General features: G+C 33.7%; 1 protein-coding gene across 18 annotated transcripts in view; it reads right to left on the bottom strand.

Moving 5' to 3' along the window:
• PARD3 (par-3 family cell polarity regulator) overlaps window positions 1–18,400 on the bottom strand; it is a 612,084-nt gene that overhangs the window by 238,260 nt on the left and 355,424 nt on the right. For 12 of the 18 annotated variants that reach the window (XM_074324693.1, XM_074324707.1, XM_074324692.1 and 9 more), the window contains 5 exons: window positions 17,586–17,711; window positions 16,081–16,463; window positions 12,066–12,205; window positions 8,712–8,840; window positions 6,359–6,397 (listed from right to left, as the gene is read on the bottom strand). In XM_074324693.1, the coding sequence (XP_074180794.1) occupies window positions 6,359–6,397; window positions 8,712–8,840; window positions 12,066–12,205; window positions 16,081–16,463; window positions 17,586–17,711 (817 nt within the window). The remainder of the gene's footprint in view (window positions 1–6,358; window positions 6,398–8,711; window positions 8,841–12,065; window positions 12,206–16,080; window positions 16,464–17,585; window positions 17,712–18,400) is intronic. The other 6 variants (XM_074324694.1, XM_074324703.1, XM_074324705.1 and 3 more) reach the window with 1 other exon arrangement.

Genomic DNA, 18,400 nt, shown 5'->3' with positions numbered 1-18,400 from the left:
TGAATAGCCAAAAAAAAATTATGATAAATTTTAAAGATATTAACTTTGTCATTTTACCACAAAAGGACAATAAAAAATAACTAAGATATATTTCCCAAGGGAAAAACATACCAAACATTAAAAAATCCTTATCTTACTACAGTAACAGTAAGTAATTTCAAATGAAATCATTAAACATTGATATGAGATTCACTAGACAAAATCATTACTGTTTTTGTAAAATTATGAAATTATTAATCTATTCCAATTTTGGAATAAAATTGTTTTTTAAAAAGTTTGAGGGGTGGCCAGATAGCTCAGTTGGTTAGAGTGTGAGCTCTGAACAACAGGGTTGCGAGTTCGATTCCCACATGGGCCAGTGAGCTGCACCCTCCACAACTAGATTGAAGGACAACAACTTGGAGCTGATGGGCCCTGAAGAAACACCCTGTTCCCCGATATTCCCCAATTAAAATAATAATAATAATAATAATAATAATAATAATTTTTAAGTATTAAAAAGAAGTTTGAATCATTTGAACTCAAACTTATTTCATTGAGTTAGAAGCTTAAGATAAGTTTGATCATTTAAAGTGCTAAAAGTAGCATACATTTTATAAAATTATTTGTGACAACAGCAACATGTGATGCTCAAAACCGAACCATTAAGGTCATACACAACATACATTTTGTGTATGATGGTGTAAGTCTTCAAAAAAATCTCAAATTAGAAAGTTTTTTACACTTTCATGTATGTTCTCTAGAGTATCAAAATTAATCTACATTACAGACCTAGAGAAGTGTTTGATGATGCGTTCATCCCAATGAATTTGTACCAAGTTTAGATAAACATAATGACTCACAATTCACTTCCCCATAAGGCTCCCTATTTGCTTTCTCTGACTCAACTATTTTCTTTTATTCCCCCCAGCTTTATTGAGATATAACTGATATATAATATTGTGTTAGTTTAAGGTGTACAAAGTGCTGATTTGATAGACTCATATATTGAAAAATGATTACCACCATAGCATTAGCTAACACCTCCATCCAATCACATAATTACCATTATTTTTTGTGGTGAGAACATTTAACATCTATTGTCTTAGCAACTTTCAAGTATATACTACAGCATTGTTAACTATAATCACGATGCTGTACATGAGATTCCCCGGAACTTATTCATCCTATTAACTAGAAGCTTATACTCTTTGACCAACATCTCCCCTTTCTGCCGAATCCCCAGATTTTGGGTACTACTATCCTAGTCTCTGTTTCTATGAGTTCAGCATTTTTAGATTCCACATATAAGTGAGATCATATAACATTTGTCTTTATCTGACTTATTTCTCTTAGCATAAGGCCCTTAAGGTCGATTCATATTGTTACAAATGGCAGGATGTCCCTCTTTCTCATGGCTGAATAATATTCCATTGTGTGTATATTGTGTGTGTGTGTGGGGGGGTGTATTTAAGTGTGTAAGGGTTCTCTTTTCTCCACATCCTCAGCAACATTTATTTACTATTGTCTTTTTGATGAAAGTGATTCTAACCGGTATGAGGTGATACCGCATTCTGGTTTTGAATCGCATTTCCCTGATGATTAGTGATGTTGAGCATTTTTTCACTCGCTGTTGGCCATTAGTATGTCTTTTTCAGACAAATGTTTATTCAGATCCTCTGCCCATTTCTTCATCAGATGACTTATTTTTGTTGCTAGTGAGTTATATGAGCTCTTTATATATTTTGGATATTAACCTCCTATCATATAGATGATCTATAAATATTTTCTCTCATTCCATAGGTTGCCTTTCAATTTTGTTGATTGTTTCCTTTGCTGTGCAGAAGCTTTTACATTTGATTTAGTCCCATCTGTTAATTTTTCTTTTGTTGCCTTTGCTTTTGTCAAATCTAAAAAAATCATTGCCAAGACCAATGTCAAGGAGCATACCCCATATGTTTTCTTCTAGGAGTTTTATGGATTCACGTCTTACATTCAAATCTTTAATCTATTTTGAGTTGAATTTTGTGTACAGTATAAAATAGAGGTCCAGTTTCTTCTTTTGCATACTACTATCAAGTTTTCTCACCATCATTTAGTGAAGAGATTGACCTTTCCCCACTAAATATTCTTTGCTTTTTTGTCATAAATTGATACACATATGTGTTTATTTCCAGGCTCTCTATTCTGTTCCATGATCTATGCATCTGTTTTTATGTCAATACGACACTGTTTTCATTTCTGTAGCTTTATAATATAGTTTGAAATAAGGACATGTGATGCCTTCAGTTTTGTTGCTCATTTTTAGGATTGCTTTGGCACGTGGGTTTTTTTTGGGTTCCAGGTAAATTTTAGGATTTTTTTTTCATTTCTGTGAAAAATGCCATAGAATTTTGATAGAGATTGCAGTGATTCTGTAGAACACTTTGGGTAGAACTGACATTTTAACATTAATTTTTCAAATGCATGAGCATGAAATATATTTCCATTTACTTGTGGCATCTTCAACTTCTTTTATCATTCATTGTCTTACAGTCTTCAGGGTATAGATCTTTCACCTTTTTTATTTAAATGTATTCCAAAGTATTTTATCTTACTTTATTGATGCTAATGAAAATGGAACTGTTTTTTAATTTCTTCTACTGTTTTCTCAATTTACAGTGGGGTCAATATGGTAGCATTTACTTGATCTACTACAACCGTTAGTTAAATGAACCTATTAATGACCATGCTTATTGCCTTGCTCATCAAGTTTCTGAATCAATGCTACAACTTTCTGAAGTTAGCCTATCAAGATGCCTCCTGATCTTCAGGGAGGTTCCAAAAGACTCTCCAATGTGTCCCTGCAGGTTCTATAGGGAGAACCCACTAACTGTTTGTGAAACACATTTTGCGTTAATGACATTTACGCATGTAGTATATCTTATCTCTAAGGTCTAGTTAGATCTCTAAACTGTATTATTTTCTAAAGCTCTACTTTATCACATAGTCCTAGATTTGTTTAACACACAATTATATTCTTAGGAGGATCTTACTGAAAAGTTCTTGGAGGGTTCACTCAGCAAGCTTGCATTATTCCTATTTGAAACCCCAAGAAGAAACCAGCACTTTGGGAAGTCAAAACCTGGCCAGTAGGTAAATTCATTATGTTATTGTGATATCAATTTTAGGTGTCAACTTGGAAGGTGTTTTGGATGAGATTAATATTTAAAGTGGTAAACTCTGAATAAAACAGAAAGCCCTCCAAAATATGGGTGGCCTCATCCAATCCGTTAAAGGCCTGAACAGAACAGAAAGGCCTGTCTGAGAAAGGTGGAAGTCTCCAGTAGATTGACTTCCATCTGCATCTGCACCATCGGCTCCCTGGGTCTCAAGCCTTGCTAGCTTCCACCATCACACAAGAAAATTTGTTATACTAAATCTTCCTATAGATACACACATCCTATTGGTTCAGTTTCTATGGAGACCCTTAATATGCCCATGAATGACTTATCTAACCGGAATATCCACAAGAGAGTGCCCTATATCAAGTGAAGAAGGTTTTCAGAGGCAAAGGAGTTTGTTCAGGACATGGAGCAAGTGACCGTGAGACTTTACTGCAAAATTCAGCTTTTTCGATCCAATTTTGAATAGGTAACCTAAAACTAGAGTTTCTAATCTCCCACTCTTATTAATTAATACAACACTTAGAAGATGCAAAGGAAATTTACATTATAAAAATTCAAAAGGTCTGTTAACTACTGACCCTACTCATCTACCTAATGAACTTTCTTTTTAATTTCTCACACTAAATCAGTTATGGATCATTGTAACAATCAACCAACCAACAAATGAATTAAGATTTATGACATACGTGTTTTTAAGGCGCTTACAATCACATGAAAATTTAAATAATACCATAGAACTTCAAGACTTAAATGAATTTAATGACTTGCCATCGAAAGGTATAAAAAGTGGCAGAGACCCTGGAAGCCAATTTTTTAAATTAAAAGTTTAACATGAAGACTTTAACAACACAAAATGGTACTGCATACACAGCAAGAGCAGAAAGAGAGGCACAGATGTAAAAGGATAATTTTAAAACAAGAAACCAAATAAAAAAAATTTGAAAAACACTCTTCGAAGTTTTTAATTTATTTGGAAAACTCTCATCAGAAAAAAATTCCATTTGTAATTGGAAAACAGACAGTATGCGTATGTCTAATACTTCCTTTGTCAAGGAGACTGAATTGTCATTTGCTCTGGCATGCTGTCATGAATACACAGGGCTCGTGGGTGAGGAGTGGATTGGAATGGACCTTGCATTCTCAATGGAATATCACATTTAAAGCCAATGCTGCTGCTTCCCCTTAGTGATTGAAAAGTTCAGGGCTAATCATCAATTTCCTCACCAGGACTGACTAAATATTTTGAAAGAACATGCTTATCTTTACTGCTTATAGTATCATTTGCCATCTCAGATTGCCGTAAGCATTAACAGATGTAGTTTATGTGCAAAGTCATTCTGTTTTCCAAAAAGTTCTATGATATTAAGATTCTAACAACAAAGGAGTAGTTCTTTACCCAGGGATCACATTACAAAATGTTTCCCCCATCTAGCATTTAATTTGTAACTATTCCATGTTATGGTTATTGCTATACAAGTACACACACACATACACACACACACACACACAAAATCTATCAATCTATTTACTATCTAATTACATTTTGGCTTTTTCACGCTTGGACAACATTTACTATCCAAAGAGTTTCATGTATTTTCTCTGAATACTTTTTAGTACTTTTTTCAGGTTTAATTTCATAATCAACTGGGATTTATTGTAGCATATAGTTAACAAAAAGGAATGTAACTTTTTAAAGTGAATGGCCAATTGCTTGAAACATTTAAAAAAAATCCCTTACCACTTTTTTGAAATGCCACCTTTAGCATACATGCACATACTTATACACACCAGATCTGTTTCTATCATCACTAATGTGTTTAAATGATCTGTCTATTCCGTTAATAACATCATGTTATTTTATTGTAGTTTTACAGTACTTTTTGTCATTATTATTGTCTTTTAAAATAGTATAAAACACTCTTGTGCCCATCTTATTCTTTAGAATCAATCTGTCCGATTTCTCCTCAGCTTTCAACCCACCCCACCACACACACACACACACAAATACCACTGCGAGTATAAATAGCTATCACTAACCTACTGATTTTAGAAATAAAAAATTAAGGCTATGAATTTTCTACAACCCATACTTATGAACGCGTAATAATTTCAAGGGTTGTTGACTGTTTTTCCTCTGAGGTCTGATTTGTCGTCCATCTTTGTAATTATGTAATATTTGAAAATAACATTTTGTTTCCTTCTTAGGTACAAGGTTTGTCTATGAATGTGCAAAAAAAAATTCAAACTTGTTAATTATGTTATTCAAATTTTTCATATTCTTACCTTTTTTGTCTACCAAATATGACAATTTTTTGAAAAATGCATATTAGTATCACCCATGTGGATATGGCTTTATTAAATTTTCTTTCTACTTACAAGAGTTTGGGAATGATGTGATTTATGCTATGGTTTTTGATGTGTAATAGGTCCTAACTGTTAGAATTTCTACCAGATGATATTATGAATCAATATAGACACCCTCACTTTTTTCCCCCATGCAGAGCATCCACACTAAAATGATACGCTCAGAGACTGATATGCCAATTCTTATTTTTATGTTAGTATAGCCTGCTAGAACTCAACTTACTCCTTTATTTCCAGTCTGTATTAGGGTTATCTTCTAAACAGGGCATAACTATGTTTGCATTTTAATCAAAGCTGTGAGTACTTACTTTTATTAAGAGAAATCACTCTCTTATAATATGCTATACAAACGTATAATAAATAAAATACTTATAAGTTAAGACAACTAGTATTCTAGTTCAATTAGACATTTTATTTTTCCTGCTTATGATACATTTTTATTGTGCTTTTAGTTTTAGCCCTTCTTATTTTTTCTGTGCCTGAATCATTTTCTTTTTTTTTCACTTTGTAGCCACTTACAGCATTTCACAACTCATGGAGTCCTTTACATATATGTGAAACTACTAAGTTCACCAATTTTTGATCCCTCTTATTACGCAGGTAATAGAAAACTACTCTAATCGCTCTCTCTTTTTTATCCCTGTCTGACCCAAAAATAATCACGAAATATTCTGTATTTGGGATAGTATCAGTAAGTAACCTTAAGACCGCTTTGGAATTTAATAAATCTATGTAATACCTATTATGAGCCAGGAAAAGGGAGGACAAGTTAACTTAATATTTAATTAGTAAATAGTTCCATTTATCTTTTCAACATCTCTGCATCCTACAAAAGACAAAACTCTTACCGTTTCTTTTGGAATCTGCATCTGGCTTGGCTCTGCATTCTAGAAGAATTGAAGAAAAACATAAATACAGACTGACCAAAGCCATCTTCAACACACAGGGACACAAAGCTTTACTTTAAAAGAAATTTTGGTGGTTCTTAAAATCCACAAAACATATAGAGGGTGATTATATTCTGGCTGATGTGTTACTCTGCCTTCCAAACATTTCCCTGGTGCGGTTACACTATCTTGTGTGGCTGTGTGTGTGTGTTTTAAGAAATTTCCCTAGATGTAAGTTTTTACTTGCTCATTCATAGTACATCATGAAATTATTATTTGGAGGAAAACAAATCTCAACTAACTGCTTTCCTATTCGTAGCACTGCTTCTAATTCTTTAAAAATTTTCCCAACTAAGTCTGTTATAAGGTATATTATAATTTGATAGCTAGACTAGATAATAACAGTCTAGCTGTATTATACTATAAAATATTATACTATACACAAGTATTATATTATAAAATATTACACAGGTTTGAAATGTGATTTTTTTCACCTATTTACAGAATTGCTTTAAAGACATAGATAGTTATAAGGTTGATTTATAAAAAAAGGCACATATTCATAAAAGTATTCAATTTCAGACACAGAATTTAAATGCAGACACCGCAAACAGAGGAAAAGAGTTTTGTGAATTGGATTCAAACATCACTTTACATGCCCACTTTAAGTTTTCAGAATTTCAGTCTTTTAAATCTTGAAAAGCAGCTGCAACATGAATAACAGACTGACGGCCTACTGGCTCACTCCTTAATGAAAAGCTCACAAGCAATAAATTAAATAACCAAGAAAAAAAAAAGTAGGCAGCAGAAGGGGAAGACAGAAGCCTGGAAGATCAAAATTGGACAAGAAGAACCTGAATAACCCTAAGCTGGCTGCATGTTGGCACTAACTCTGGAAAGGCTGCTTAAGAGCAGTGTGTGAGCTTTGGCAATCGAATAATGCCATTACCCAGCCAGGCTCAGATATACTGGGGAAGAATGAAACCTCCATCAAACCCTATCTAAAGCTTGGTTGTTGTTTTTGTAAGTGCTAATTTACAATTTAATAGAGACATCTCCAGATTTAGGATCAGGTGGCATTTTAAGCACAAAATTGGATAACAGTAGGGGGAAAAGAAAACTCAATTGAATGAGAAATAATGCATTAATCATTTTAAAATAGAAATACAAAGTTTTCTACTATTTTTCAAAATCTACTTAAAATGCAAGTGTTTATTTTTCAGCTTTATCAAAATCTAAAATTTCAACGAAATCGCAGTAAATTTTAGATCTGTTTTTAACCAAGGGATGGGATATTCCTACAACTAAAATTTATCTGATTTATAATAAAAGAAACATTTTATTAACCATGACGCATTCATACTTGAAGCATTAGCCTAAGAGCTATAGGACAAATTTGGGAACTGTGCCCCTAAAGCCTTGCCACTCTAGTATATACAGATTAACTGTTTTTTAGATAAAGATAAAAGCTAGCTGAAAGAGACGTCAAATGTTATAAAACAACCCAACTAGAATCAGTTTTTGAATTATTTAAAATACCACTTGTACTTGAAGTAAAACAATCTTCACACCACATCAAAAGATAAAGGTGACCCCTCCAGTTATATATAAAGGAAACCACTTTTTGCAGAAAAACACTCAGAACTATGTCAACTTAATATGCATATTTCCTTCACTCCAATACTATGGAAATACCCTATCTAATATTTAGCTATATTGAGATACCTGTATGTATAAAAAGTAAAATAATTTGCAAAACAAATGGCTTTTCATTTCATCTGTCATTCCAAATGTTTATATTAGTAATTAATGGCCATGGGCTTACTGACACTCAGGTCTCTTTATTTTCAATAATAACATTTAATTAAGGTACTCCATTTCATACAACAATCATGCATCTTTATTTGGCTTAGCTACATGTACTATGAAAATCTGAAATATGAAGATTTGTCATATGTAGTAGAGAATATGGCAAGCTTTCAACAACAGCCTTTGAAGTGACAGTTATGAATTAATCGATGTGTCTGTATTCAATCAGTCCATCTGAAAGCATTCAGTAATAAACATTTGCTGTCCTAGGAAATATCCCAGCAATTTGATTTTGAAATACTCCTACACTCAACATTGTGGATATCTATTTCCAAAACTAAGGAAATATGAGAAAAGAATGTTTTTATTAAGTAAAGGTTGAAAGACACATAGAATAGAGAAACTGCTTAGAAAATGTCTCAATAAACATTGGCCATCAGGTACCTAGCCCAGATCCCTGGCACATGTGCATCAGAAAAGTTTCATCTGCTCTACATTTACACACCAGTTCCCTTGGGTGGAAGGCATCTTCTTGGCGAAAGACCAGAAGGCTCACAGTCCCTTCCATCTTGGTGCTTCTCAACAGGGAAACAACTTCCTCTTGGGATTTGCCTGCTAAATCTACTCCATTTACCTAAAACAAATAAAAAGTTTTGAGCTGCAATTCTGTGCAAACGGATAGAAGAAAAGACACACATTCAAGAACTGATCGTGTCTGCTATGAAACATAACTCATTTCGTGGTAAATTCTGCATGATCTGAGAACCACCAGGCCACTATGGCTAATAAGGAAATGCAGACCGGGTATCTAGAAGTGAGATACGAAGTAGTAAATCTTTCAGGGCTCATCAATAAACCAAAAGCTACAGCCACCAGAGCATTAACAAGTAATGAGTAATAAGCAAATATACTTAAAATGTCAAGTTAACACAAAACTTCATAGCTTTTAACTGAGATATCTTAATTGGCTTTGTGTAACAGGTTTTCTTACAACGAAAAAAAAAGTGTGGCTTTTACAGTAGGTAGTGAAAACACACTAAAAAATATTTTGGTATAAATATTTTAACTTTAAATGAAATTGTACTAAAAATTATGAAGATAACCATTTACCCCTAAAAGGCAAACAAACATTAAAGAAGAATCTCTACAAACTAATCATAACATTTTTGCAGGGATAGCAATATTTTATCTTAATATCTCTCAATGTTTTAAGAGAATTCTACCAGAAAAAAGGGGATTTGAAACAACCAATTTCTAGGGAATCTCATCATTTTTATCTTGTAGAAAGTATAATATCATCAGAAAGCACTACATGCTCAACAGAAATGAGAGTGGAAGTTGCTTTTAAAAAGTATTCTAGGTGCAGCCATATGGCTCAGGTGGTTAGAGCACCGACTCTCAACAACAGGGCTGCCGGTTCGAATCACACATGGGCCAGTGAGCTGTGCCCTCCACAATTAGATTGAAGACAACAAGCTGCCGCTGAGCATCCAGAGGGGCAGCCGGATGGTTCAGTTGGTTAGAGCGTGAGCTCTCAACAAGGTTCCCTGGTTCAATTCCCACATGGGATGGTGGGCTGTGCCCCCTGCAACTAAAGATTAAAAATGGCAACTGGACTTGGAATTGAGCTACGCTCTCCACAACTAGATTGAAGGACAATGACTTGGAGCTGATGAGCCCTGGAGAAACACACTGTCCCCCAATAAAAATTACACACACACACACACACACACACACACACACAATATTATTTTCTTTAGATAAAAATAACATTTTATCTAAGGCAATTAGGTATATTATTTAAATTGTAATATCAAAATCTTCCTGTAGTTAGAATATGTTTTGGAACCCTTCTCCCTCTGCTAAAAACCATTTTATATAGCTCAATACACTACTATTAAGGGATTGCAAAAAACAGATAAGTAATAACATGTTCAGAGAAAGCAAAAAAGTTCTCAATAATAATTAAAAAGTCACTTGATTTTTTTAATAATGTATGCTTACAGATATCCAGATACTCGGAAAAACTGCCACAGAAATGTTGATATTGCTATAGATATAACTACAGATCCAGAGAGTCAGATTTAAAACAAGTGAAAATGTAGTTTCAGTTTTAAGCAAGTTGATAGCTATAGAAAATAAAGCCTAACTGTGAAGAAACACAAGTTGCAGGCCCTTCCCATTGCTCAAAAAGGAAGACAAGTCTTTGTGATGTATTGAAAGTAAAGCAATTATGTGATGGAAGAGAGACTCAAAAGTAAAGTGATTTCCTTTAGAAAGAAAGAAGGTGGGGGACTTGGGATGCAGGGAGAGGAGGAGGTCTGGGACAAAAGGACAGAGGCAAAGATTTTGGACTTAGAGATAAAGATTCAAATCACAGCTGAGACTCTTACTGAGTGAAACAAGCTACAACTACAAATTTGGTTGACCCTTGACCAACATGGGTTTAAACTGCGCAGGTCTACTTACACACAGATATTTTTCAATAAATATGTACAGTACTGTAAATGTATTTTCTCTTCCTTATGGTTTTCTTAATAACTTTTTTATCTAGCTTGCTTTGTTGTAAGAATACAGCACATAATAAAATAATATACAAAATATGTGTTAATCGACTATGTTATCAGTAAGGCTTCTGATCAACAGTAAGCTATCAGTAGCTAAGTTTTTAGAGAGTCAAAATTTTATATTGGGATTTTCAACTGAATGGGGGTGGGGGAGAGTGTGCCCTACCTACCCCCATTGTTCAAGGGTCAACTGTACTCACTTTAAACCCCAAGGACAGGTGGCCCTTTCCAGAAACAACACCTTAGATATAATTCATACTCAAATTTTTCCTTATATTTAGCCTCTAGCAGTGGCCCTTTAAAAAATGCTGCCACATGAACAAAACAAAAAGGAAAGAAGTACGATTTAAGACATCTAGGCCCAAAACGTAGACGCGGAAAAAATCTGGAAGTTACTCCTTGGCTCTAACACTTTTCAAGAAATCTTTAGGAGAGCTCAATCTGGAGAGTTCAAAACTATGTATGAAACTACAAGTAAAGGAAAGAGGATAATGTCATAAAAGTGTACGTTAACATTAGAATTTGAATACTAGCTATTAGGTTAGTGCAAAAGTAGTTGCGGTTTAAAAGGTTAAAAATAACTGTAAAAAACCATAATTACTTTTGCATCAACCTAATAGTAATTAGGAAACTATCTGCTGCTAAGAATACAGACTATGACTTTCTGATGAAAACAATGAAAAAAAGGCTAATAAAGTATATTTTTTCTCAATACTTCTCCCCTTTATTTCTGTATGCACAAAAATTCACACAAATAGAAATTCTGTATGTTTATGTATGTCAAAGATAGCATCAAAGGCCAATGAACGGAAACTCATGAGTTACAGAAAGGAAATTTTGAAAAATTATTTCTTTTATTCTGACATTTGATTTTTATTTCTCAATTCATGTTCCAAGCTGCCATTTGAAAATTTCCTTGTTCCTCTCATCAAGACACACTATTTTCACTAATTTCATTTGTCTCAGTTCGGATTACAAAGTAGATAACATTTTTATATTGCCAGACATAAATTTAAACCCATCTAGAAATACAACCTAATAGACACTGTACTTAAATAATGACAAAATGATATCTCATAAACCAAATGTCTGAGTAACTCAAAATTTAAGTATTCTAAACAAAACGGTATTTCTTATCACACAACATGGAACAATATAAAAGTAAAGCAGAAACACATTGTTTTATGATGTATACTTCCACTAAAATAGATAATTTAGTTTCACATTTTATGAAAATATTAAAAATAACTTTTCAAGAATTATGGAGCTTCTGACTTAGAGAAGTCACTTACCTCTATAAGTCGATCTCCTGCCTTAAGTCGGCCATCTTGGATGGCAGCCCCTCTGGGGAGGATGTTTTTCACATAAATTGGAGCTGAGCCACCTATTGTTACATCTCGGGAAGTGATGCTGAATCCCAAACCTTCTGTACCTAAATATATAGCAGAAAAAAATTTAGTAAATACAATGAGACATCTTGAACTTTATAGATATATTATACATAAAAGATTTGTTATGACTTTCAACTATCAATTTGACATTTTGTAACTTTTACAATAGCCTACATGTCTTTTAATATGTTAAAAGTTGTAATAGATTTTTCAAAATAGACTAAGTTCTGAAAGGTTTAATTATCAAAATTCATTAGTCTGAGAAAAAATGGGAATCTACTCAAAGACAGATAGATGAAAGGTAATATACAAATATACAAATGCGCTTGCTAAAAGTTTTTAAATGTCTAAATCTTTGATTATAAAAATTAATTCTTTACACAAAAAAGTTCTGTTAAAACCCATGGTATCTCAAATAGCAGCTATTATTGTACAATAATGGTATCTAGATTTGACAGGTAGGTGGTCGAGCAAACGAAGAGAAAATATTCAGGAAGATGAAAAATAGTCCCAGCAACCCACTGACAGGATGAACCATATTATCTTTGCCTAGTTCTCTTCTAACTCTCCTAAATCTGACCATGTATATTTCTGAAAAAATGTCATGGTCATGGTCAGATGTATATTTTTTGAGAAATATACATGGTCAGATTTAGGAGAGTTAGAAGGGGAGGAGCAAATTACCCAGTGAAGAACCCATCACAGATCATAGCTACCAAGACTGAGGGTCATCATATCACATTTATAGGTACTGAAATTAATGAGGCATTTATAAATTACTGTGCTGGTTTGTTTAATTTAAATTCTAAGTTCGTTGGCAGCTTTCTTGACAGGCACTCTCATACACTTAACACAGTGTAGAAAAAGGTTATATGTCACTAGAACCAACATGCAATAAGCCAAAATGAGCCAAGAAAAAATGTGAAGATAATGACAAATTTGTAATGAATCACGGAATTTTTATAACACTTCTAATAATGATTAATTTCTACTAGAGCTTTTCAAAAACTTAAGATATCAGGTTCTATTTCAGTTAAAATGGTATTAGGACAACTACTTGCCCACTATGAGAAGAATAAAGAGATATGTAAAAGCAAAAAATCTAAAGAATACATTAATTTGATGCAGCACTCAGTACAAAACTATAAGCAAGAGTAGAATGGTATAAGCCAACAAACAAATATAGGCAAATAAACATGAAAGAAAAAGTGGGTTAAAGAATAAACAAAGTAGAAATAAAGAAAACACTCAATAATTACAACTATAACAAAACCTACTGTAAATATTCTCAAGTTCAAACAAAACATTCATTTCCTGCAAGTCTAAAGTCACAATTAGGTGCTGGACTGAAATCTTCTGAGTGAAGACTTGAATGGCATATTGTCTCTATGAAATTTTCCTAATTATTCTGCTGGGACTTTTCCATATGTCTCTGTGCTTTCATGAAACTCTAATGACTTGCAATAACATTTATTAAGAAAGAATTCTAAATTATTCTCCTTTTGCAATATTAATTTGTATGAACTATAAAAACTGCTATATGGACCTTCATATTATTAAAATATCAGCAGTAACCCCTAAATCTGTAAGCTCAAAGTTCAGGCAATGACCTTTAAAAGAAAGATAAATAGATATCAATTTTCATTTAACAAAGCCAACAAAACATTTTGCACTGACTGAAACAGATTACTGACCTTCTCCTCTAACTTTATTTAAAAAGCTAATTTCTACAAAAGAGCAGAGTATTTGAGAATGCCAAAATGGCAATAAATATTAAGAAATCATAATTATGGAAGCAAGTACATAGGAGCTACTGTACTTTGTAATGTCATATGACATAGTTCGAAAATTATGCCAAAGAATCATTATAATGAAAGCTTCTCTTTTTAGGTACTTAGAATTGATCTCAGTTTATGAAGAGCTTCTGTCAAAGTATGTCAGTTCACTTTGAACTCAATTTAAAGTTTAATATTGACATACCTTATATTTTTGATGTACTTCATTAAAAATGTTAAATGTAACATAATTGGGGAAAATATTATGTTAACTACAATGAAAACTTGTTCAATTCTCATACAGTCATTACTAAAATAGCTGTATTTAGTACTGATCAAAGACAACCAGTACTCTTCAGTATATTTTTATATAATATTTATAAGTACTGTCAAGAAAGCACAGGCAGTTTTTACCTTTTGTCATACATTCTCACAGTCAACAAATTAAAATCAAGATAGACCTCAGACTCTATACATCATTTAGATTACTCAAGATCAGAAAAATGTTTTAAAAAAAATCATTGTTTCTATATTTCTTATGTTGAGTAGTCTTTCTAAATTGGCTTATGTAAAATGTAATCATAGCTTTTCAAACGCTATTAAAAATGTTAGTTTCTATATTCAAAACAATCATTCTTTTAATGGGTACTAAAATTTCACTTCATTTAAAAAGTTTACATTGTAGCATAAAATATACATATTTTATGTAGCTAAAATAATTGTGTCAAAAACTGTAATAAATTAAATATGCCTGTACCTGTGTAAAAGAACAAAGATACTTATGAACTAATATCTTTATGACAATAGCCAAGTAAAATATTTTTCCTTTGTTGAGAAACCCCAAGCAGATTTTTATCTTTCATACAACTCTATTTGTGGTTCTTAATATGTTTTTGCTTAAAAACTAGGGCCTGAGTAAAGAAAAAGGAAGAAAGAGATCTGATATTTTGCTCATTAGGAATTAACAGAGCTAAAAGAGGTTTACGCTGCTATGACTCTGTATTTGTAATGGGTTTCAAAAGTGGAGTAAAGCTGTCAATTTTTGATCCCGTCAACCAAGTATGTGGAGCTTAAAAGCGAGGAACCAGAAATAAGGAACGTGTGGTTCACGTAAAGTTCAATGTAAGAATATTATTTAGAAAGGAAATAGGAATCTCAGAGTTTACAAGCTTGTAAACCCTACCCCAAATGGAAAGAAAATGGTCTAAATGTCAGGATATGGAATATGTTCTAGTAAGAATTTGCTGCCAACAGCAGCCACGTGACTTGAGGAAATCACTAAACCTATCTTGAATTCATTTCCATCTCACTGTGGGAACTAGTTGAGCTCATAAAAAGAGAAATATTCTTATAATGACATCATTATGAAAGACACGATTTAAAAATATATCAAAATGATCAACTAAAATAGATGATTAATAGCAAAAGTGTATCTCAGTGCCAGGAGAGGACAGCAGTTGGAAATCAGAAAATCAAGTCTAGCATTGAACTGTATTTTTTATGTTTTTCAGATTCATTTTGCTATATAAAAATTAAAATGTTCAGAGAATAAGGCTTTAAAAAATAAGTTTACCTGATGAAGGTAGCCATTACTACTGAAGTGAAATCATTAACAACAAAGGAAAATGGTTTCAGGATGTAACATTTAAACCCAAAACAACAGTGTGGATTTGACTGTTTTGATCGGCCCACTTGATGTCCAATACAGCCCTCAAAGAGGACTTTAGAGGTCTTCCATTTCAACCCCATTATTTTGGTGGTGGGAAGTGATTGATTCCTTTGAGTGGCTCCTGGTAGAATGTGGAAAAGCTAGGCCATTGTTCCAGAATATTACATTGTTTCCCTTTCTTCAGGTGACAAAGGACATTGTAATGGGCCTTGCTAATTCTTTATTGCATCCACTGTACATCAGTTTATTTCTTTAACTATCCCCTTCCCATAGACGATAAATCCTTGTGTACAGGAAGCATAGTTTTCCATTTTGGCCTCTTCCATGACTCAGACACAATGTTAAATACTTTTTAAAACACGATAGTATCACATCATTTCTTTGACAAAATGGGATGAAACTTAGGGTGCTCTGGGTTAGGGGGTTGACTTTTACAATGAATTTCATCAAACAAAAACAAGATAGGCCGTACCTTTCTTAAGCTGGATATTAAGTCTCTTGCCTATTTTTTTGGTGTTATAACCACTGCTTATATTTGTACTAAATACACTCTGTGGTGCTGGGGCTGGTGCAGACGGCGGTTTCCCGGAGGGCTGTGTGCTGTGAGGTAGTCGTGGATGAGGGTCGATGTGCTCCACTGGGTGGGCCACCCGGGGCATTCTCTGCAAAGCCTGAAGCCCTGCACTGTTCACTCCTCTGTTATCAGGATACTGACTGTCAGGGCTGAAGCGGCTTGAATAGTAATTGTTCTTCTCACTTTGGGAGAGTTGTTCATACTGCTCCTTATTTGCTGCAGGAACCACATGGAACCAAATGATGGGTGTACGCATGGCCTGACGAAACATGTGTTGTGCTCTGGGTTTGAGAGAAAGATGGGAAATTAGCAAATTAAGACTGGCAGACCAGAAGATATTATGAGCTTAACTTAGGATATTAATTAAGCAGCAAGAACTGACAGACTTTGTTGAAACTGAAAAACAAAATTCTAATATCCCATTTATCAATCAAGTTTGCAAGCACTGATAAAAGCAGAGCTGTTGGTCCAAATACAAATTTCTCATTCTCTACATAGAAATGACAAAATTATCACAACTACAGGTAAAATACTGTGCTCTCCACTGTAAATCATTAAATAATGGTTTTAAGCACAACAGAGGTATTAATTTCACTATTAACAGAAATTAAATACAACCTTCTCTCTACAACATTACCCAACACCGCTTTTAAAAATTATAAAATAGTTACTTACACATGGACCATTTGAGTTTTGGGAGAAAGAAATCTACTATAAATATACTTAGAAAACAATAGAAAGCATCTACTCCTTAGTGATGGGCAAAACTAATTCAAGTCTGTGTGTACAAAAATCTCAAGAACACCCATGCTGCCTCAGTGACTCAGAATGTTAGAGGTTGTTGGCCCAATGCTATTATTCCATAAGAAGCCAGAGAAGCCGCTCCATCTCTTTTTGGTTCTGTAGTCCTTATGTCTGCTCACTCTTGCCTTGTTTTATAAGAACCGGACAACTTTTAGCTTTTTAATTGAATAAGACCTGAATCACAATAAAGTCAGAGCAGATCACAATACTATGGTTCAAAGGAGCATTGTGTGCTTACTTGTACTGAGAGACATTATATACAACAAAGTTGGAAATGTGAGTTCAAGTATATTATAATATAAGCTAGCATCCTGGTGAACTTTCCAAAAGGTGAGAAAGTAGCAAAACTGTAAAGCCTAAATTGGGCCCATAATATTTTAAGAAGCACTCTACCAATTACAGAGCATTTTGAAATATAGTCTAATGGTAGTAATTACCTGGAGTTTCATTAAATGTTTAAAAGCTAGATAATGGCAGAAAACACTCCTCTCCAGTATGAAGACAGAGATCACAGACATGTTGTGGGAAGCATTTCAACTGCCCGCACTCGATCACGCCGAAAGCATGAGAGCACAGCTGTGTCACAGGCACACACTTACTGTTCAAATCTTCTGTTTCGAAGGTCGCCATCATTAATCCTGACAATGCAATCGTTCTCATGAAAAAGGTTTTCTTGTTCAGCTTTACCACCTTTCTCCAATCGTTTTACTAATAACCCCAGGGTTCTGGAACATTAAGAATGCAAATCATTACACATGTAATATTCCCACCATGTACAATGCCCTACTGCTTTATTGCTGGTTTTATATTTACAAAGACTTCCTAATAAACGGGTGAACTAAATCGCTATTTATACATTTTTAAAATAGCACCACACAAAAATCAAAACAGTATAAATGATTTGCAGAAATGGATCCCTCAAAACATACAAGAAATTGTTTCTGGCTTGTCAGCATTACGTTTCTGAAACAAACCGTATACTTCTCTCTATGCTTAAAAATGCTTCAAACAGAGCTTGCCTGATGGCTCAGTGGATATCACAGTGTGGAGCATGGATGAACATATATTTGTGAAGAGCTCAGATAGTTTTCTGTTTTCAGCCAGCTGGTACACTGCTGATGGCAACTCACTTCTTTCCATGAAAGTAAAGGTAAGGCGGAAAGGCCACCTCAGCGCATTGTACATTAAGAAAAGCAAACTAGGGGAGATTTCAAAAAAGAAGAGTTGCCATTCTTGGCATCTGAATTTAATAGTGCCTAATATTCTGAATTTCAAAACTGGTTAGATCTCCCAAAAGTAAGTAATTTGCTGCCATTATTCCCACTTAAAGAAAAACAGCAGAAAACCAGTGGCAGATTCAAATAATGCCAGTTACCATTCATCTCTTCAACGCATACTCAACTTTAGGTTGAAA

Source organism: Rhinolophus sinicus, linkage group LG02 (genome assembly GCF_036562045.2).
Source record: "Rhinolophus sinicus isolate RSC01 linkage group LG02, ASM3656204v1, whole genome shotgun sequence".
Lineage (NCBI taxonomy): Eukaryota > Metazoa > Chordata > Mammalia > Chiroptera > Rhinolophidae > Rhinolophus > Rhinolophus sinicus.
Note: the sequence above shows the minus strand (reverse complement) of the source record. Positions and strands in the feature narration are given on the sequence as shown.